This window comes from Sylvia atricapilla, chromosome 15 (assembly GCF_009819655.1).
Source record: "Sylvia atricapilla isolate bSylAtr1 chromosome 15, bSylAtr1.pri, whole genome shotgun sequence".
Classification (NCBI taxonomy): domain Eukaryota; kingdom Metazoa; phylum Chordata; class Aves; order Passeriformes; family Sylviidae; genus Sylvia; species Sylvia atricapilla.
Genome location: NC_089154.1, coordinates 4476900 through 4499487, shown reverse-complemented (window position 1 = coordinate 4499487; position 22588 = coordinate 4476900). Strand labels below are relative to the sequence as shown.

Below are 22588 nucleotides of genomic sequence, written 5' to 3'. Positions count from 1 at the left end.
CTACAGATTGCCTTTCTTGCTCTTCTCTGACTTTAATCTGTCTTTTACCACACTGTTGGAGAACATGGCTTGCATCTTTAACTCCAAGCTGAGAGGAGTTCCTCTCTTTCTTGGAGAGAAGGACACTGGGACAGGATGGCAACCCAGTGTCACTCCTGGAGCAAGGAATTCCCAGAAAGACTGGGTAAAGCTCATCTAGAACCCATTGGAACAGCTCTGCAGGTTCTTTAAATTCAAAAGGGAGGAGAAAAAGACAACCAGGTTCAAACACCCTGGCATGCCCCAAAAGCAGCCCTTTGCTGATGTCCAGAGGTGTCAGCAATTAAAAGTTAAATACTCTATTATTTCAAAGGCTTGGTACTTTTCAAGGTCCAAAGTTGCCCTTTGTTTAAAGTTTGAGCAAGTGAAACCAATAATTAATTTACCATTCTATTTCCCATCCGCTCCCCTCCATCCCCTTTTGTTTGTCGAGGGAAGATACCATCCCCTAGGCTGACAGGTTTTAGACTACTGCAATGTGAAATAGCCATGATAATCCTTTCCCTTCTCCAGTGGCAGCTGGGATGGCAGTGCCCACCCAGCTCTTGCAGCTGTGCCAGCAGCAGCGTGCTCCTATCAGCACAGGCACAGCCAGCCCACATGTGCCCCTCAGATAGGAGAGAACAGCCACGGGGCCAGGGCAGGAGGCAGGCTGCCAGCTGGGATCGCTGGAATGCTGTCATTCCTCTGGGAGGCTGACACAAGGAGGCACAGGAGACTCCACACAGCATCTCTGCTCTTCGGGGCAGGGGAGAGATAAATCTGCTGTGCTGTAAGAGAAAAGGGGGCCCCAGGCAGTGCTGAGGGATCCTCTGCTTCGGAAGGGGGCTGAGGTGACACCAGGGGGGAGATCTGGGGCGCACACACAGAAGAGAGAGGCCTGAAGGAAGAGATGAAAGCACCCAAGGGCAAAGGAGCCTTGTCCTGCCAACCTTCCCTGCCTTCAGCACAAAGGGATGTTGCCCCAGCACAGATAACCAGGTAAGAAGGGACAAGAGCTCTGTGCTGGAAGCAGTTTCTAAAGGGGAGCCAAGTACTTAAAATCAAATCTTTGCTTCCTTACAACTCTTCTTTGTCCTTATCATGGCTCACTCTCTAGTGTAGCCTTTTCTGTCCCAAACCCATTTCACTATTTTCAGTCTTGGAGTTTTCCAGGTGGTTTCTATTTCTGGCCTGCAAAATTCTGAATGTGGCCAGACAGCTCCAAGTGCTTCCCCTGACATTAATGGCAGAGCAGATCTTCCATCCCTGTGTCAGCTATGGGTGAATAAAATAAAGTTTGTGAAGTACAGGAACACCTGTGGAGCTGCAGGTAGGAGGGCAGATGAAAATAATTGCACGTAACAGGAAAAAATTTGGTTTTGTGTCTGTGAGCTTTGCACTAAGAGGTGGATTCAGCTTTGGAAGACAAAGGTAAGAAACAGTCATCACTCTGTCCCATTCCTGTTCTTTTCCAAGCTACAGTTCCACTGGGAAGAAAATGAGAGGGCCAGGTAATGTTCTCTGAAAGATGATGGTACAACGAAAATAGCATTTCAGTGGAGGACTTCTAAACAAAGGGATTTGTCTCCCAGCTCTTTTTTTACTCCTTGCCTTTCCCATTATAGAACCAGCTCTCAGAGATCATCATTAAAAAGAACAACAACAACAGCAACAACCCAGCCTCATCAGTTCCCATGAATTCTGAAGGTCACCAACGTCACCATCAGTTATAATGACACACATCACTCCCCTCTTCACACAAATGGATTTACAACCTGTTTAAAGGCTGATGTCTCTCAGAGCACTTCACCCCTTCTGCCACCCCCTCTCTGCACACACTCACTCCACTCCAGCAACAGCTGCTGGAAGAAATGATGAATTCCATTACTTTTTCATCCAAAACAGCTTTGCAGTATATGGGAGAAGCACTGAAGGCTGCAGGCTCGTTAGCACAGGATTTGTATTGCCACATTTTACTTTATTCACCTTCCCAAATTAGGTGAAGCACATCTGGCCCAAACCTGTGATTTCTGTTTAATTAAAATGCAGGTAGTGGAGTCTCCCGAACTCCAGAGCCCCCCACACAATCAGGTAGTGACAGCAACCTGGTAGAATAATGCTCTTGATATAGTGGCTGCTCTAACAGAGTCTTAATTTCAGTGGAGCAGAACAGCACCTCTGGTAGCAGCTGCGTTTGGGGCTGGGATGAATATCGGTACCCAGCCTCTCGCTGAACACTCACTGCCTCCCCAATCAAAGCCAGCATCCCTGACAGCTGAACTGTTAAATGAATTAACAAGGCGAAAAGGGGGCTTGCCAGCGGGGCTGTGACTCCCTTCCTAATTTCTGCAAGTGGTGGCTTTCAATTTTTCTGTCATTTGTCAGGAGATGCACATGGTTCTCTAATGAGCAGGGCAGAGCTGCAGCCAGCTCTAAAAAGGCAGAGTTAGAGGATCTTCTGGGCCTTGGAGGAGAGGGATGCAGATGCTTGAGGCAGGTGGGGGAAGGACACGGGCTCTGCTCAGACAGAACAGGCAGCACATCCTTCCCAGCTGTGCTGAGCTCAAGGACTCCCAGCCCACTCTCCCATCTTGGGGAAGAACTGCTCTCCACACCAGGGAGTTCTGCCAATATCCAGGCAGAACTCAAAATGAAGCTTTTGATCTTATGGGCTACTCAAAAAAGGAAAAGCATCTCCTCCACCTGTAGAATAAAATAAAAAAAACCACCACCAAAAAACCTCCAAAAGATTCAAACCACTGGCATCCAGCTTTCCTGTTTACCAGGCGAGTTGGGCTACAGAGGCCTTTTACTCATGTCTGGCCTGTTGTTCTCTCCCAGAATTTCCACCTGCCCATCAGTCAGAGGCAGGGAGGACCTGCTCAGGCTGCCCAAAGGAGCAGTTGGCTGGAGCACAGCTCAAGAGCACTCCAGGGCTGGAGAGAAACTCCCCATTTGGATGAATTTTGCCCACTTAATTGGCAAAACTTGAAGAAGGTTGGTTTTAGTGGCTTTTTTTACCCCCAAGCTTTTCAGGTGGTTCTATTACCTACTGGAACTTTTACTGTAAAAATCCAGGTATGATCATAGGAAAATTTTCAAATCTAACAGGAGAGCACAAGAGGGAAGGAAGGAATCACATTCCTCCTTATGTAGAAGCTGAACAGCACAACCATCAGCAACACGAACACCCCACAGAAATGGGTATTTTCACTGAGCTGGCCTAAGCCCAGCACATTTCCCCAAAGGCACAAAGGCTGTATATTCCTTTTTATGAGCCAGAGAGGAATGTTCTCCCCTCTCCCAGAATTACTGCAATGCTTAGGGCAGAACGAGGCCCCATTTAATACCACTGAGACAAGAGCTACCTGAGAGTTTCAGCCCAGGGACTGGGCACCTTCACTCACTTTGTGCCCAGTGCTGTGCCTGTGTCAGCACTTGTTTATTGGGAAGCTTTTCTCTGTTTTTAACCTGGATGCCCCACTGCTGGAGCTGAGCAGACCCATTTTTTCCCAGCTTGCTGCTTAACTGCCTTTACCGTGGGTAAGAACATTGAGCAAACAATAACAGCAAAACCCGTGTATTTCCACAGCACACTTTAACTCAAAGGTGTCACAAATCAATTTAAAACTTAAATTGCAATACCATCTCCAATCACTTTACTCACAGTATAAATCACAGCCAGTTCTGGAGGTGGAAGAGGCAGTTATATAACAAAGTGTAATAACTTCACACAACAAGAGTGAAAATCGGCAGGAAGATCCTACATTCATCATCTCTGCTGTGTGAACCTGGATGGTCCCTTTCCAGAGGTAAATCCAGGAACTCTAGAACAACAGCCAAGTCACACACCACAACTTCAGACACACCAGTCCTGCCTGGGAAAGGAGGCCACCTGGATATCACAGAATCCTGGAATGGTTTGAGTGGGAAGGGATCTTAAAGCTCATCTGATTCCAGCCCCTCTTCCTTCAGACACTCAGGGCTGCTGTAATTAATTATCTCAGTGTCCTCTCAAGTCTGTCTCCTCCCATTGCCCTGTTCCCTGAGCTTTGATAGGAGGATCTGGACTGTGGGATTAAAAAACACAATATAACAGCATGTCCTTGTTTTCCCCAGCTGGTTTCCCATGCTGTGTACATGTGTCTAAGTGCATGTGCTGGCTCCATTTGCAGCAGGGAGATACTTAGCTCTGAAACAAAAATGTGTTTTGAAGCCAGATACAGTTGGCTCCACCTGGGACTTTCTTTGCTGCAGTTGCAGAAGTAAGTTGGAGCAGCAGCAAACTAGAAAAAAATGTAAATATTGCCAGCTGTCTCTCCAGGACGATGCTGCTCTGATTAATTTATGATGTTTTCAAAGAAAGATGGTGAATGTTGCACCATATTTGAAATGAAAAGGTTAAGCAGAGTTTAAAAAAATGCACAGCGGAGTTCTTAAAAAACAGTGCTTTGCTTAGTTTTGAGCAATAGAATGTTTAATGATTAATAATGAAATAAATTTAGTGCTGGCTTTGATAGCTCCTCCATCCCACAGCTCTGAGACAGAGGAACAAAGTGCAATCAGCTCCATTGCTGGGCCAAGCTGCCTCCCCTTGTTCTGAGCTTCAAATGCTGCTGCTGCAGAAACTGAGACCATAGCTAATGAGGATTTCAGCCTCTCTCCAGCTGGGATCACCACCAACGCGGCCCCGCTGGCAGGGCTGCAGGAGGGCAGCAGCTCTTCCAGCCCTGCCCTTCCCAGCTGGAGTTTCTGAGGGGACAGGCTGGCTGGGGGTTATCTGACAGACCACCCGCTCCTCAAGGCATTCACAGAAGCGTCTGTTCAGCTCTTCTGTCCTGATTTCCACCTCCAGCCTTCCAAGGATTTAAAAATGATCAAAAAGGACTCAGGCACCAGATCCAGAGTGAGCAAAGGCTTGAACAGTGCCACTGGCTGGGGCTGGATGCAGTGACAGTCTGCACATTCCTGGGAGCACCCAACCCCTGCCTCCAAACCAGCATTAACCCAGACACGGCGTCTCCTCGCTTCAAGCGCACGAAAACACAGCCAGGTGTGGTGCCAGGCAATGTCTCTACACAGAGAGTGATAAAATGAAAGACTAAGCTTTCCAAGTCTCCCTTGTTTTGGAGTTTTGTTTCTTTTCCCTTGTGGCTTTCCTGTGCTCCACTTTTCAATTCTTTAACTCGAGTCAATTTTTCCCTCAAGCTAATTTGGTATGAACAGTCATCCTCCTGCAGCTCCAGAACTATTTTCTCTTCTTTCTTTCAAATGCCCTTTCTTCCCTCCTTCCGGCAGATCAACTGGTTTTCCAATGGCAGGAAACTGCCAGTGCTTATTCCAGGAGAGTGGGCAACAAAAAACTGTCAGCAATAATGACTAGGGAATTTTTCAAATAATCCCTTTCCTGCACAATTATTGAACATTATCTGGAGAATACTACAACACGCTGGTACTTCAAAACAAAACAAAACAAAACAAAACAAAGAAATAAACTAATTTTCTTTTCACCTACCTGCTTCACCCACAAACACTTCCACTGGTGTGCTGGTAGGGCTCTCACCAATGACATTATATGCTGTCATTAGTACTTCATATCTCTTGTATTTCTTCAATTCTGAAAAAGTAAAATATTACATATTAATATTATATGATGATTTATACTATATTACAGCTATCTTTTAGACTCCAACACCTCTTTATCTCCAGACTTGTCTCTCAGAAAATGTGGCAATAGAACAGTACAAACGTCTGCTTCAATCTTTCCTGAATTCACACATCACGATGGTATTTGCATCATATTGAAAGATATTTGCGAGGAAATGGAAGGATTTCCAAGTGTTTCCTCAATGTCACTCCAGTAAGAGGAATAATGATTTCTCTTGGAATATATATCCATTTCTTATGGATAACTAACTGGAGGAACATCTCCAGGTCATTCTTAAGTACAGAAAATGGCAGGATCTGGCTTTGAATGTCACCATCAGGTCTCATTTTGATCTGCACTGGTAGGAAAGAGCCTGCCTAGCCTTTGCCTAATCCCTTGAATGCTCATTTTGGGGGGGATTTGGCAGCTGCCCTGCTCTAGAACAGCTGCAGCAGGGAGAGGTGCAGTGGGGGATCTGGAGTCCCATTCCAGGTACTCCACAGGGATCTTCTCCTCCACAGGGACCACAGCCCAATTATCAATCACAATGAAAATGGAGAATTTGAAGGCTGGACTCCTTTTGGCCACCAGGCAAGAAATTTCTTTGCTGACACAGAGAAACTACTCTGACAGATGAGGCGGGAGAGTGAGAGAAGCGTGAAAAAATCTAAAAACCCCAATTGTTTGTGGGTAATTAACAGATGCTACGAGGGTGGAGCAGAATCACATCAACGTCATTAGGAGAGGCAGCGCCTGAGCAGTTTCAGATTTTGCATTTTCAGGATGAAAGAATCAATCCCAATAGATATATTTATCATCTGCAATACTTAACAGGGAAATTAGAGTAAGAGAGCAATCAATAATATAAATTGCCCTATTTAAATGAGCATTGAATTAAGACACGCATGGCCAGAGGTCCAAATTTCTCCCTTTGCCAATAATTTTCCCTGCTATCCATGAATCAGAGTTTCCTTAACTCGGGGGCTGACAGTATGCCATCGGTTTGGTAAGGTTCAAAAGCCCTAATTAGGCAAATTTGTCTAATTTCAGTGTCACAGAACTATTTATAAGCGTTGTGCTCCAATATCTGACTGCGAGTTCAGCATCATTCCCCAGTCTCTGTAAATTATATCTAATATATCCCCAATTTTTTGAATGTGATATCACTAAATTTGGATGGACTGCAAAAGATGGAACAAGCAAATCAGAAATAACAGTGCTGAGTTCATAAACAATCAATAGTAAGATACACACATTCAGTACTGGGCAGCTTGCACAGGGAAACTCTATTTTCTGCCATGAGAAGTCACAAGGGAGATTTTAGTGTTAACTGGATGTGGAAGAAAATGGAACATGAGAGTTCATGCATGCAACTTTCAGTGGGGATCGGGCTTCATTTTTGCTTTTTTTTTAGCCCATCACAATCTGTGACTCAAAAGCCTTGGGCAAAACCTATCTAGTGAACCATCATCACCACAAAGCAACTTGCCTTTTAACTCTGTCGAATGTTATTTTATTCATTTCCAATTGAAAACACCTCTGGAGATGCACATGAATTCATTGGGCCCTTTCTAAATTGGCCTTGTACTCCACGAAATGCCCGAGCATTGCAATGCTTGAATCATAGGACTAATGATGTGATACAGCTAAACTCAGATGGACTGCAAAATATGTAGCAAGTGAATCAAAATTCATTTAGCATCAGCAATATTGAGTTATTACAATCAGTAATGTTTTACCTTCCCAGCAGCCACATTTTTACAACAACTACCTACTTGCATCATGGATGTCTCTGGGTGCAGGGGAAGCAAAGGCTTAAAGAAAAAGGAACTGGAGAAAGCCAGAGTCATTAATATGTGTTGATTTCTGCTGGATCCATGGAGGAGAGCCACAGGAGTTTGCCCATGGTATATTTTGAACCATTACAAAGAGTCTCAACTGAAGGCAATGCGCACTTACGTGTTAATTCATACGTCGTTAATGCAGAGCTGCTGTTCACTGTCTTGAAGCTGCTTTGGGCTATTCAGGGTAAGCAAAGCAGAAAGCTTGTTACAGTGCAAGGAAATAGTTATTGCAAATGATGTACAGCAGAGACAGAGGCAAATGAGGCAGCACACCCATACACAGTTCAAGCTTTAGGAATATACCTTGAAGGGCAATGAAATCACGTCACTCTCTGGTAACACATCAGGAGCATCTTGCCCACATGGGGCTGTTTCATTTCCTCCTCAAACAGAGGAACTCACAAATACTCAACCAAAAGATATTCTGGCTTTTAGATTAAATAGAACAAATTAGGAAAACCGAAATGATTTCTAGGGGCGAAAGCTCTCAGTGGTGCGTTACATCCTGATTTCTTGAGATGCAAAATTCAAAACCTGAAGAGCTGCAGAGTACTGAGCTGGAACCTGGACCACAAAGAGAACACTTACAGCAGGGCAGGACCTGTTTCTTTAAGCGTGAGTTTGATTTCCCACAGTTTCACTTAAAGAATTCAATATTCCTGCTGTGAGTGAATCGTAATAATATGCTAAGCTGTGCAAAACTGTGGGTCAGTGAGGAACAGAGGTGTTCTAAGGTGAGAATTATGAGGAGAAAGAGGGAAATTTATCTTCAAATACATTTATCTCCACCCCTTGCTCTCTCTGTCTCTTGACTCCCTGGAGAGGTACAGCTAGTTTTTGTCTCCTCTACAGTGATTAGGATAGTTGCTGCAGGGCCAGACAAGAAGAGGGAAAAGACAAAGCTGCTTGGTTTCACAGGCTCCCCGTCTTGTGAGAGCATCCAAATTCATTATTTCATAATGTACACTGCCAGTGATTCAGGTTTTGTCTGAGAAAAACTCTTCTGCATTCCTACACCTATGACAGCTTCACATCTCTGTCCTGGTTCAAGCTGCTCAGTCTGAGAAGTCTCATTAGCTCTGACCATGTTAGTGAGGTCAGTGTTAGCTGCTTACTTTATATTTAAAGCAGCCACTTATCCACACCCTCATTAAAATTCACTCTTGCTTTTGTAGAAATCACTTCTGTGGGTTCAGGAAAGCATGGCAGATGATGTAAGATGTTAAAATAGTCTCACTGAACCCCATTCTGCTGCTCTTGGAGTATTATCTTATTCTGAATATTCCAGTTACATCAAAGAGGACAAAAGCTGGTCCCTCCATGAGCACATCTCATTGCTGGACCTTATTTCTCAAGCTAGTGAGTGTTCACATGTCTGCCTCACATCATCTTATTCTGCCTATTCTTCCCTCTGATTTCCTTTCTTGCCTTTATCTAAAAAGCCTTTTCATTTTTTTTCTATTATTCCTCTCCCTCTCCACCTTCTTTCCATGTGGAGACTTCTTTCCATAAATCCCAGTGACTAACACGGGAAGCAGGCACCTAAAAATTCTTGCTCATCTTTGCTATTTTCTTCTAAAATACGGACAAGCACTTTGAAATTATAAAAATTCTATTTAAAAATTCTCCTCAGCTGTTTTCCTCATACTGTGAAAAGAAAAACAAAATGTCAATTACAAAAACTACTGAAAAAAACAGGAAGAAAGGAAAAAGTTGCCAGCTGAGGAAAATGAAGTGTCGCTCATTCGAAGGCAGAACAAAGTGTACTAAGGTAATTATGAAGTGGAGGTAGAGGGAAGCAGGAAATCAGAGGGTACGTGGGGGACAGACCATCAATTCCAGCATGCTGGCAGAGATCAGCACAGACCATTACGATGCTGCTCACACCAAAGTCACTTGCATTTTTCAGTATCTTCAGGCTGATTGTGTAAAACCTGAATAATCCTCAGCACTCTTAGACTTCCATTTTATTTCCGTGGGGTAAGAGGGGGTGCAGTGCCTGGTGTAATGACAAATTACCATTGTGGGATATTTTAGGGCCCAAAAACCACAGGCTTACGTGTGAGCTCTGCTCTTAGAGCTGAGGGGTTCTGGATGTTTTTGGACTCTGTCCCAGGCCCGGTGTCGTAATCCAGCTCCCGGTAGTAGATGCGGTATCCCAACAGGAGCCCGTTCAGACTCTCCACTTTGGGGGGCTGAAAAAAACATCCAGGGGAAGAATAAAAGCTTGTTAGGATGTGCATGGCAACAGACACCCATCACCAGGGGCAGTGGCTCTGTGTTCTACTGAAAACAGACATTAATAATGCACAGGGTTGAAGGTGGTGTGGTTTGAAAAGCACAAATTAGAGGAAACTTTGAGGACTTTGCTCAGCTGTGGCCATTGCAAAAGGCTCTTGAGTGAAAAATCCACACCACTGATGCCTTGGGAAGGCTGACCTGAAACACAGACTGGACAGGGCTAGAGGATAAAATAGGTCTTTATTGAAAGGCCCTTAAGGATACACCTTGGGCAGGACAGGAGCCTGACCAAGGCTACACCCAAGGTGGACTAAGAATGGTCACAAAATGGATGACTGGTCACAACATCTTACATTTTAATAAGTTTTGCATATTGGAGTTTAATTGTCCAATTACAGCTTCAGGTTGTGAGGTCCCATCCTTCTTGTTCCTCCCTCCAATCCACCACTGTTTGTGCTTTTGGGCCTGAAAGTTGATCTTCAGCAGAAAAAGAATTTGTTTTGTTTCCCTGTTCTGTGAAGAGAGCTGACTGGCACTTAATATGACACTCAGAACTGCACCCCTGGCAGCACAGAGTCTGAAAAACATGGAAGCTAAAACTTAAAGCATCACCATGAACCAAGCTCCTTTCCTTCTTGGCCCACAGAAACCTGGGTGTGATGAAAAGTAAAAATGAGCACAGCCTGGAAATGCAGGTTCCACCACCACTGGAACAGCCAAACAGTGTTTCACTGCTTCCAAAAGGAAATAAATTATTTTGTCATTGACAGAATTTCTTTCTTTCCCTTAGGGAGTGATCTTTCACAGGAAAGTCTTCATTGGCATTATTTTACTGAAAGACTGATGAGCAAATAAAAAGGAATAATAAAAATTGTTCTGGCTTTGATTAGGAAGACAAAACTAGATTTAATAACAACCTCATAGAGGCATTTAGAGAGAAGCTAGAGTGTGATTGGCTCTGGTTTGGGCACAGAGGAAAACCAAGGGCTCCTCCGAAACAGCTCAGCGCAGTTTGGCACATACAGCCATGGGATGGCTCAAATATGATTTTTTTTTCCTTCTCCATCATGTTGAGAGATGCTCAAAGACAAAACATCTCAATGAGGCTTCTCCAGCAGCCCCTCACATCCTCCTTCAGCTACAGATACAGCTGGCACACTGAAAAGGAGATTTGTGTCTGGACGGCTTGTTTAAGTAGAGTCAAGCAAAGGCCTCATGTTTTGGAAAAAAAAAATTACTTTCCTGAGTCTAATGCAGGCTAAGAACTGCAGAGAAGAGATGCCTTGAGCCATTTATCTTCTAAAGATTCTTTAACTGAAATTTAAGGGGCTGAAAGTGTAAATGAAAAGGATTTTAATGATGATCTTGCCTTTAATCCAGACCGATCCCTACCAGCCTTGAAAACTTTTCTAAGGAAAAGCTTTGTGTAAAAATTAACTGCAGGTGAGAAACAGTCACAATAGAAGGTAGTGCCCCGTGTAATTTTAATGAAGAATGTAAGGACATCTTGATAGAAAGGAGAAAGATCTTTGGTAATAACCTGGCATTCTGCTTCCAGAAATGACATGAATTTTCCATTACTTCATTACAATAGCAAGAGGAGGGAGAGGACTGTCCTATCTCAATGACACAGGCCTTGCCTTAGGGTGAGGGCTGAAGGAATGAAGTAGAAAGACTGCAGTTTATGGAAACCAAAAAAGAAAATTACATGAACCAGAGTATAAGGAAACTACACAGCCACCAGGAAAAGGAGCAAAACCTGCTCCACCAAGAAGCTACTTTGTTTTGCAGCTCTCCTGCACAGAGCCTGCTGAAAACAACCCGAACCCTCTCAAGATTTCCCTTGCTCTGCCTGGTTGGAGACCGCTTATTCATCACTGTTTCGTGCTCATCATCATGCTCCATCCTCTGGCAAAGCTCTGCCCACCTTTCGCTGTTATTTGGCATCTGCCAAATGTCTCCCACACGTCAGAGAATGATGCTGTGGGTACAGGATTGTGAGAGACCTCGAGGATCATCAAGGCTGAGACCTCCCCAGAACCCCCCCTGCTGAAAGCTTCTTTCCCAGACACAATCACCTCCACCAGAAATCCAGCAGAAATCTTGTTATTCTTCCCAGTATTCCTGTTGGGAAGCTGTTCCCAGCCTCACCACTTGGGCGGTTAGAAACCTTCATTTAATTTCTAATCTAAATAATTCATAGCCAGTTTCTAACCATTTGTTCCTGTGCTAACATTGCCTTTTGGGTTAAATTGTTCTTCTCCCTGTGGGGTGTTTACTCCTGTGATGTATTTTAGAAAGGGCAATCATATTCCCTCTACGACTGCATTTTACAAGGCAAATAAATCAAGCTCTTGTGCAACAGCTTTTCCTAGTCTCAGGCTGAGAACCCCTTGTCCAAGGGACTAAGAAAATAGACCAAATAAAGTGCCAGGTTTCTCCAGGGCTGCCCCATGCAGTTACTGCTCATGGACCAGCTGAAACACTGTCCTGTGCAAGAAGATGAGATGGGGTTACTGGACATTATCAGTATCTCTCTCCTGATATTTCTTTTTCTTTTCCAATCTTTTGACTTTCTGTTTTCTGCATTACACTGAAGTTACTTTAGCCTTGATGGTGCTCTTACAGAGAAAGGCTACACAGCAAAGCAGTGTCCTCGCCTACCTATGACTTTTCCTATTTTAATTACTAATAAACTTTTTTTAAAATTTGGGGGGAAAAAATTGAAGTGGAATATCCTGCAGAACTCTGAAAAGAAAACCCTGCTGAAGCTCAGGAGGAGACTGTGACTCCCTGCTCTGCCATGTAACTGCCTAACAGGTAAAATCTAATTTCTCATTATGGCTCAACACTGATCTTATGAGAGCAAACGTTGTTTTATGCCATCCTGTGATTCTCCATTTTTTCCTTCCTTGAGATTTAGGGTAGAAAAGCTCAGAAAATAAATAGCTGGCAAACTGTCTCTCTTTTTGCCATGGAAATGATGATTCTTTCCTGGAAAGGGTACTCTGCTAAAAGGTCAGGTCTTCCCCCTCCTATCTGTCTTCTGTGGACAAAACTCTGCTTTTGATGTAATGGATTATTTAGGATTTTCTAGAAGGGCCTGGGGGATCTGCTGAAATAGGTAAAATGGTTATGAGTGGCAGCCCATAATGTCGTACGGAAGTAAGAGAAACGTTTTTGTGCTGTTTAAAGAGAAATAAATAAATAAAGACTGAAATGTAAGTTTGAATAATTGTTATCTCTAAGGTAGAAGCAGAACAGTACATGATCCTGATGTTAAGTATAACATCCTCCAGAACATTTGATATAACCCTGCATTATTGATACAACAGACCTCACTGGAAATTACTTATTTTCTTCCCCCTTTAAATTTAAAAATAATGGACTGATTTGACCAAGCAGCTGAAAGCCCAGATAGTGCATCCAGAGTTTGTTTTGTGAATTATTAACACAGCTCAAAGTTAAAAATTCAGCTTTGCTTGGAAATCCACTCTCCCATTTAGCTTGACTGCTGTTTTCAGTTTACATTATTTCTTAGACACTGCTGTGAAACTTCCTCTTAATTGGAGGCTATTGTGGGACTTGAAGATTTTTGTTTATTTGAAAAATATAGTACGGTTGAATTACCAGGACCTATTAATATACATGTGGTAATGACATATAATCGCCCACAACTCCCTTGAGATGGCTCTGGCACAACAACCCCATTTCACTTTCATGAAATGAAAAGCATCCAATTACCTAAACAACCACCTATTTCACATTAACTACACACCAGTAATCAGTCAGCTGGGGGAACGTTTATTTCTGTGGTCCAGCGTGTCTCACATCCTCTTTGTCCTCTCTTTCTGTTCTTTTTTTTCCCTTTTGCTGGGGGCTCTGGTTGTAAGTGGGGAGGTAGATTGGCATCTCTCCATAATTCCTTTGGTAAAACTGCTGAACACATCTCCTATTTGCTCAACATGCTGTAAGCAAGGCTGCTGCTCAGGATGATCCTGGGTGAGCTGGGGCCAGGCGCACAGCAGCACAGCCAGGCAGATTTTAAAGTGCTGCTGCACAGCAATAAACACACCCTCACCCATATATTTTTCTTCCAAAAATGCAAGGAGTCCCATCTGTACTGTAAATGCCTATGCGCATTTTTCATTGTAATGCAATCTGTCCAAAGTCATCCTTGTCATGTGCAGGAGACATTGTCTGGGGAGCAGAGGCTTTGCAGGATGGGTTATGGATATAACGTGCAGCACCCCACTGGGGTCCCTCTATTAATGCCCACTCTGCAAAAAGAAACCTCAGGGTCACGAAATGTTCCTGCATCTCCCAGGAGGGCAGGACTGAGAGATAAAGGAAGGCAGAGGAAATGCCAATATAAAATGCAGACTTGACACAAATACTTCCCCATCCAGCCCGGAGAGACTGCGGAGAGCTCGAACTTCCTTTCTTTGCTCTGAAGAAACTCAAAGTTTCCCTCTCAAAGAGTCAAGAGGGTATGTGGAGCTCCTCAGAGGTATGAATGGGATCTCAGGCACTGATCTCAGGCTTCTGATCATTCCAGCAGCAGGAGGAAGCTGTGCACCATGTGAGCTTTTGATTACCTGATCCTACCGGCACCACGCTCCGTGGAATATTTTCCATGTAAAGATGCACATCCATGGATAGCAGAGAAAGGGTAGGAGAATCTGACAACTAACAATCCTGGACATGGCTACAGACCCTCCTTTACCTCCCAGTGGGTCACAAAGTAAAAGCAACTGCCAGGAATCTCCATTCATCACTAAAATTTATGCTAGATCAGGCAAATAAGGAAGTAGCTGCAGTCCTTCAATGTTAATGCAATACTTCCAGCTCAAGAAAACGTCCCTGGCAATGTACCCTTAAATTCAACAAGTCAAAGCAGCCAAAAAATTGTTCACAGGAACATCAGAATTTTTCATTTTACCTACCTGCCACTGCACAAGGACAGAGGAAGTCGTGTGGGGAGTTACTAACACAGAGCTGGGTGGTTCATCTGGAACTAAACAAGAGAAAAAGGAAACAAATGCAGTTACAGCAAGAAGGTGGAAAAGGGGCAGCTTTTCTTTCATTCATCAGGTTCTTTTTCTCCACTGCTGAAGGAAATCTTCCATCCCAGCTGCTTCGTGGTGGGTCTCAGCAGCAGCATGGTGGATGTGGATGTTGGAAGCCAGGGAGCAGCCAGGCGCTCCTCTTACATCCATCTTACATCCCTTGCTCTACCTGTGGCCTTGGCAGCTTGAGCACAGCAAGAAAAGCTCAGGGCATAAACCTGGGGAAGCTGCAACAGCCAGCCAGCTGCTCAAAGATCACCAGATGCTCATCTGTAAGGAAGTAAAACCAGCTGTGTGCTGGCTTCAAAGGGTGAGAAAACTGCTCCCAGAATTTTCAGGAGATTTTCTGCCACCTTTGGGAGAAGCCCACCTTGAATTTAGAAGTCTGTGTCACACAGTCACACATTATTCTAGTCAGGACAGATTGATTTATCACAGGTTAACCCCTTCCTGTGCCCATGGCCTGTGGCACTCCCAGACACTCCACAGCAGCTCAAAGACATGAAGCAAAAGCTTATCAGGAGCTCACAGCTCTCCACAGTGCAATGCTCAAGTGGCAGCACTGGGGTTGCTCAGCAGAATAAACGCTCAGTTTGTTGAGGAGGTGAGAAGCTTTCACAGATTTTTCCCAGTTGTATTGTGATGAAACCAAGCACAACTCTGGATCCACTGTAGCTAAATTCAAAGAGAACTTAAAACGAAATTTAAAATTCCAAACCAGTGAGTCAGTGCTCCCTCATTAGCACCAGTTCCAGCCTGCACCGACCCTGCTGCTGCTGTGCAGGGAGGTGGAGAGTCAGGATGCCTTTAAGGGGCTGCTTAACACATTAGTCAGGTATTATATGGCTTCCTGTTTAACGTCCCAAGATCCTGAGCTCTGTCCTCAGCTCTTCTGATTTCAAGATCACATTCCTTGGCAAAATGGCTTCTTAATTTTTATATGTCAGTGTCATTTCTAACTCATCACTCCTTGCTCTGTAGGAAGTAATTCTCAGCACCATCTATCTATCTATCTATCTATCTAACCACAGAATCATTTAAGTTGGGAAAGACCTCCAAGACATAAAGTCCAACCATTAAGTCAGCACCTCCAAGGCCACTGCTAACTCATGTCCCCACGTGCCATATGTACATGGCTTCTAAATCCCTCCAGGGATGGGGACTCCACCACTACCCTAGGCAGCCTTTCCCAGTGCTTGAGAAACCTTCCAGTGAAGGAATTTCCCCTATATTCAATCTAAACTTCCCCTGGTACAACCAGGCCATTTCCTTATGCCCTACCACTTCTTACTTGGGAGAAGAGATTGACCCCCACCTCACAGCACCCATATATGTATATTTATCCAGGTATGTGTCCCAGGATTACCCAATTTCCCAGGGTAAAAGCACATCCTGATGCTTTTCCTACTTTGCAGAATTCCTTCCTCCATTCAAGACATCAGAGCTACTTCTGCATTCAGGCATCGACTTTATACAATCAAGGAATTAGAAGCTGATCTCTAAGGCTAAAAATAAAAGCCTTGTCAATGTCATTCACAGTTTATTAGTCCTGATCTGTAGGATTAAATGCTCATGTTTCCAGGAGCTTCATACTCTTTCTTACTTATACCTCAGCAATTTTGCCATTCTGCAGACTGACGTGGATTGTGAGGGGAAAACAATTGAAGAAACTTCTTCAAATGTATGCAGGGTTCTACATTTATTTTTAATGCTCTCTTGTAAATTATTCAATTTCTGCAAAGATAATGGTTAGTGCAGAGTTTGGAAGCCAATCAAACGAAGTTTAAATCCATTTTGAGACTCCTGAAAGTATGATTCATTATCAGAGGGCACAGCAGGACACTTAAAGGCTGCCTGTTAATTCAGCCATACCTCATTGCTACCTGTGTCAATTTCCTGCGGCCAAAACTGCTTTGGCTGTTGGTTTTCACCCCAGTCTCCGTGGAGAACAGCCTGCAGGGGTGGCCCCAGCCCTCGGTGGTGCCCCCAGTGTCCCTCTCCTCCCTGTCCCTTACCATCCTGCAGGGTGGTCACCGCCTCTGTCTCGGCGCTGAAGTCGCTGTCCCCGATGTCGTTGGTGGCCTTCACCCGCAGCTTGTAGGAGGTGAAAGGGTTCAAGCTGTGGAATGGGGAAAACAAGGCTGAGGGGTGAAATCTCCCTCCCTCATCACAACTTGTCTCCACAGAGAACCTGCCCACTGCCAACCACAGTCACTGTTTGTCCTCTCTCGCCTTTGCCTCTTCTCTGCAGTCTCCCCCCAGCCTCCCAGGTGTTCCCACCTCTGCTGCCATCAGCACCTTCCCAGATGTCCCCTGCCCTGAGTTCCCAGAAACACGAATGGATTTGTTGCTGAACTGGGCGCCAGGAAACAGACCTGAGGCTGCAGCTCATGGAGCAGCCCACGACTGGGGCTTGCTATCTGAGTTCTGCATGGCTGTGCAGAGCCTGGCTTTCCAGGTGCTTTGCTGAGATATCCTCCAAAGCCATCTGGGTCGGCCCACCCTCCCAGCACGGATGGGGAGGAGGCAGGAGACATGCCCAGGGTCAGCCAGTGCCCAGCAGGCTCTGGAATTCAGAGGGCCAGCTCCTGACTAATCCCCTGCACCACACCAGCACTCGATCAGCGTGTTTCACTCCTGCTGAATCCCAAATTAATGCCATTACTTGGATTATTTAATAAAGACAGCAACAAAAGGTTCCCCACAGCTCTTTTATCTATGTGGTGCTTTAAGATATGCAAAGAGTGATTTCCAGCTGACATAACCTTGCAAGGATGATTCTGTCTTGGCTTGGCAGGGGAGGTGAAGGGGAGGCTGCCTTTGGAGTCACAGGCGGATGTTTGAAATGCAGAGCTGTAACTTACGGGGGATTTCACTAATTAATTGGTAGTGTCTAACCATCCACTGGCAGATGTAACACTGACTACAAACCCAAGCTGCTTGTAAGGAATGATTAAACATCAAGGATAATGCATTCTGATGGGCAGCACTCTCACATCCATGACTCTTCTGGACTTCCACAGGAATGTGCTTTTAGCAAGGGGGAAAAGAAATCTCAGCAGTGCCACCCTATCAGGACAGAATTACTTACCTACAGCAACTTGATTAATGTGAATCATCCTTTTTGATCTTTTGTTTTCAGTCATGCCAATGTCAGGTCTAAGTGACATAGATTGTTTCCCGTTTCCTTGTTTTTACATGTTTTGACTGAAAGGATACTGGCACACAACCAGTGAGCTGCCATAGACCACAGCCACCAAAGCATTTAATAACAGACCTGAAAAATCTGTATCTGAATGCTCAGAATACCTGATTCTCCTAAAGCTCACAGCCCTTTTAGAAATAATCTGATTTGTGCTGGCTCGTCAACAGAGGAAATGGACAGCAAAACAAGTACCTGTTCGTAGACATTCAATTACTTCTGCTGATGTTACAAGGACTTTAATTACACCAGTATTGCAGAGGATATAATGAAGCCTGAATAACAAAGTTTAAACATTCTGATGCTATCTATAAACTTCAGTATGGAAAATACAGATAAAAATGGTTCTCATTTCATCTGGAAAAGCTTATATAGAGATAATTGCAATGCAGCATTCAGAGTGGATTTTAACATCAGTCACTACTGAAAGGATTTTTAACTAGTTGTATTTTACAGAGCAATGTGTAGCTACATATGATTTAGCCTGAGTAGTGTTATCTGTGGTTCTAAGCTTCCAGGAAAGGCTTCAAAAACACGCACTGCAGTCCAACTTTAATTAGATTTATTGCGTGACCTTCAGCAAATCTCTCAACTGCTGTTCACAACACCACCTCTAAAATGGGAGCAGTGGCCTCACTTAACCTCTCTCCCCCAAAAAGAACGTGAAGCTGAGTGACGCTTGTTTTGGTTTCCTAACTAGTGGGAAAGTCTGTGAGTTTCTGTGCTAGCCTGGGATCAGTGGTACCTTTCAACAGTGCAGGATGTGGCCTCGTGGCTGATGGAGGAGGAGTAGGTTTGCCAGTCTCCGTGGGGCAGCTCCCGCACTTGCACTGTGAAGTATCGGATTGGGGACGATCCATCACTGCCAGGGACCCACGTCAGCACCAGGCTCCGGGAGGACACGTCACCCTGGGGAGTCATCACCTGCCTGGGAGGTGCTGGTCGCTCTGCAAGCAAACCAGAAGTTAGCTGCTTTGAGAGGAAGTTCAAAACGACGTAAAATGTGACAGCCTGGTCAGGTTTTCACAGTGGTAAAGCCACAGGGCATTGAATTTTTGGATTTGCCACATGATGTATACAAATGTCCCATTCCTTAACCTTCTACTACAAGGAGGAGCAGTAAAACTGATTCCTATCTCCCTGCATCAGAGGTCACCATAGGATATAAACCTTCCTCACAGTGGACCTCAGACCTGGGGGGGTCTTGACCTGGCAGGTTAAAGAAGAATCATCAGGACTGGCAGCCAAGCAAAGCAAGGCAATCTTTAATGCAACTCAGCAGTGCTTCTGGCTGCACTTGCTCTTTTGACAGAATGTGTGTGTAAATTAGCTCACGTTTTCACCTGTTCTTACTCCTTGGTACCAGGAACTCTGTTCTCTCTGTGCTGTGCAGGGTTCTCTTCCCCCAGCCGTGGCACGAGGAAGAGGAAGGGGTGAGCTGGAATAGGCTGTTGTGTGGCAGAGTCCAAGCACACGCAGCTGATGCTGGAATCCTGCACCAGGCAAGGAACCAAGAGGCATCAGCAGCTCCTGGTGCTGCTGCTTCCAAACCTCAGCCTGGAATCAGCACAGAGCTGGGGCTGGAGCACCTGGTGCAGGTCTCTTCCAGAGCTCCCCAACTCTTCCCTTCCTACCCAATAACCTTGAACCTGCAAAGTCAAACTAGCCAGTGCTGCGGGAGATGTCTCCAGAGTAATTGCCCTCACACCTCTGGGATGAGCAGGGAATGGCAATGCAGGTGTAAGCATGCCAGCCCCCAACCGTTTCATTACAGATCTCCTTTCCCGTCACCGCGTCTCCGCACTCCATCGATTTCAATAGAGAAACCCTATAGAGTGAGGAATAATTGTTTAATTGTTTATCATGAAGATTATTGATTCTGATTAAAATGTGTGGCATGTAATAAAGCAGAAATTGATTGGAGACACCGCAGTGACTTGCTTTTGAGAAGCAATTCAATTCAACTTCATCAGCACCTGTTTCCATAAACACACCTCTGCCTGCCTGATTCCTCACAGCTCCGTACGGCCAGCTCTTCACTTCCCTGCCATCCCTAAAACAGTTTCCTGAGTGTTTTGGCATTTCTCTGCAGCCTGCTCTCGCTGACATCAGTGCCCAAAGACTTGTAAGCTATTAGCTGGAGGAAGCCCTGGGTGCCAGCAGCAGCACGACGCAAAAGGTCAGTGCCTTACACTGACAGGCAGAGACAGGGACGCGGGGTTATTCCATGCCAGGGAGGGAGAGCCATGCAGGGATTTTATACATTCTGCTGATGAGCTCTGCACTTTTGGGCAGGTCAGATCTTGCAGTCAGTCTCCCACGACTGGGTTTCCTTCTGCTGCTAATGGGAGATCTTAAAATCTCCCGTGTTGCAAGATATACTCCCTGACTGTTTGTACAAACCCATTAGTATAAAGGGTTTATTTATGGGAGTTTAGCCACGAGCAAATGCTAAGGTGAGACTGTCAGTGCAGGCTTGACTCTACCAGGCCACATGACTCTATAGTCTACTTTTAATTTTTTGCTACATTTAAATTTTTTTACTCAGTTCTGCCCTGATCACTGTTGACTATTCTGAAGTGTAGATTCAAAGCACTGCAGAAGAGGCTCTGGAGGATACAGCCACAATATAGCTCGGGATCTATAAATCACAGGCATCACAGCAAAATGTAAAGATTTATACTGGGATTAACAAAGGAATTTACAAGGGCAAGAGTGACCCATTTTGTTAATTTTCAAGAGAATTTTTGTGTCTGTCTACCTTAGCATCAAGGACTATGAGGATTTTAAATACATCTTTATTAACAGTAATTAAATATCTTTTCATTCTAGAATATTTACTATCATGTATACACATTTCAGGTTAATTTCTTGCTAGCAGAATAGCTGGACTGGAGAAATTTCTTTATCATCCCCTTCTATAATTCTTGCTGATATGAGAAAACACACTGCTGTCCTTACACTTTATATGGGATCAGTAAACTTGTGGTTCCAAAGCACGTAGAGACCCGGCAGAGCTGTCCATCAAAAACAGAACGGGATCATGTTACACTGTGATTTGGGTACTCAAGATAACCCTAAAGCATTGATAGCAACAAGGGGTCATTGTTCCCACAGTGAGCTGGGAGTTCTGCCTTGAGCTATTGTGCATCCTTGTGCACAGTCTGGGGAATCTCAGCACATTTTATTGAGCAGGAGAGGCTCTGAGCTTTGAGAATTCACTTTTTTTGGCATGGTGGGGTGTTTTTTTTTTTGAAGCCTCCGCATGTCAGGCTTTGAACCTCCCCTTTGACAGCAATCAGACAGGGGTGGGAGAAGCCTTGAGCTGATAAATCTCTTTGATGGACAGTATCTTTAGCAGAGGCACTTCCAATTTCCTAATACATCTCTAAAGGTTCTTTCTCTGAGGACTGCCCTGTTATGCACTGAGAAGGCTGCACACGACCTGCAGAGCTTTGCCAGAGGGAATTTTAAGCCCAACCAAGCAGGCCAGTAGTTGAAAAGCAGCTCGCAGGCTCTTAGGCTGTTGGTAGCTGAACATCAACTTCCTCTCCTCTTAGAAGCATTAAAGAAAAACAATAAGGAAGACATTGTTGGGAAATACAATGGGAAACCCTTACTCCTGCCATAAATAATGTGCAAGGTGTAGAAAGGACTTTAAACAAATTATTCTTATCAGGCACATTTTAGAAATTAAAAGCGAATGTCACTGGTTGCATTACAGTGCATAACTTCGGCAAGAACCAAGAGCAGGCCCATAAGCACATGCAGAAGTTCTAACAACAGTTGAAAGATGTCTGTGGAGGTGACCTGCTGGAGTGTCCTCCTCTCTGAACTGTGACTTTTATGATGCACAGAAGTCATATGGTTCTAGTTTTTGAGGGAGAGTTTTACTTTAAAAATATCAATACCCAAACACCCCATGACACAAACCCCAGTGGTGCTGGCAGAGTTACCCTGGCTTGTTTTGATTTAGTTCAAGAGACCAGATATATTGTTTGCAGTGGAACATGGCTTATGTGCAAGACTAGGGAAAAACCCACACTCTTGCTCTCCACCAACATATGCACCAATATATCCTCTTTTAGCTCTGAATTAAAAAAAAACACCTAAAAATCTTCATGTACAAGTAGAAAATCCAAATCTTTTAACTGAAGCTCTACAGATCAGTTCTAAAACTGGAGGAATGAGCAGTTCCTTGAGCCAAAGCATTAAAAACAAGCAGTGAAGCAGAGCAGATCCTGTAATACCCTAGATGTCTTTCACATTTTGGTACATTTGGTATCAAAGCATCTGGTTTCATTTACACACACATAGAAATACCACCGTCTAGATTCCCTTCAGAACAGAATTTGTCTGGAGAGTCAGGATGCAAACAAGCATTTCATGGCTGATGCACGAAGCAGAGAAAGTCTGGGCAATCCAGATGCAAAGGCTCTGCTCGAGCGTGTGGCAGTGAAAGGCCAGAGCAATTACAAACACATTAGGTCAGGGCACAATGGAGGAGCCATGGAGAAATTCTGCAACACCACGGCCTCTCATTTTGCCTTCCCTAATCAATATA

The 22588-nt window shown here is 44.5% G+C and overlaps 1 protein-coding gene across 1 annotated transcript in view; it reads right to left on the bottom strand.

Moving 5' to 3' along the window:
* SDK1 (sidekick cell adhesion molecule 1) overlaps positions 1 to 22588 on the bottom strand; it is a 391189-nt gene that overhangs the window by 42937 nt on the left and 325664 nt on the right. Inside the window, exons 30-35 of the mRNA XM_066329767.1 lie at positions 18770 to 18971; positions 16838 to 16941; positions 14700 to 14770; positions 9572 to 9707; positions 7628 to 7687; positions 5537 to 5638 (exon numbers count right to left, since the gene is read on the bottom strand). Of these exons, the coding sequence (XP_066185864.1) occupies positions 5537 to 5638; positions 7628 to 7687; positions 9572 to 9707; positions 14700 to 14770; positions 16838 to 16941; positions 18770 to 18971 (675 nt within the window). The remainder of the gene's footprint in view (positions 1 to 5536; positions 5639 to 7627; positions 7688 to 9571; positions 9708 to 14699; positions 14771 to 16837; positions 16942 to 18769; positions 18972 to 22588) is intronic.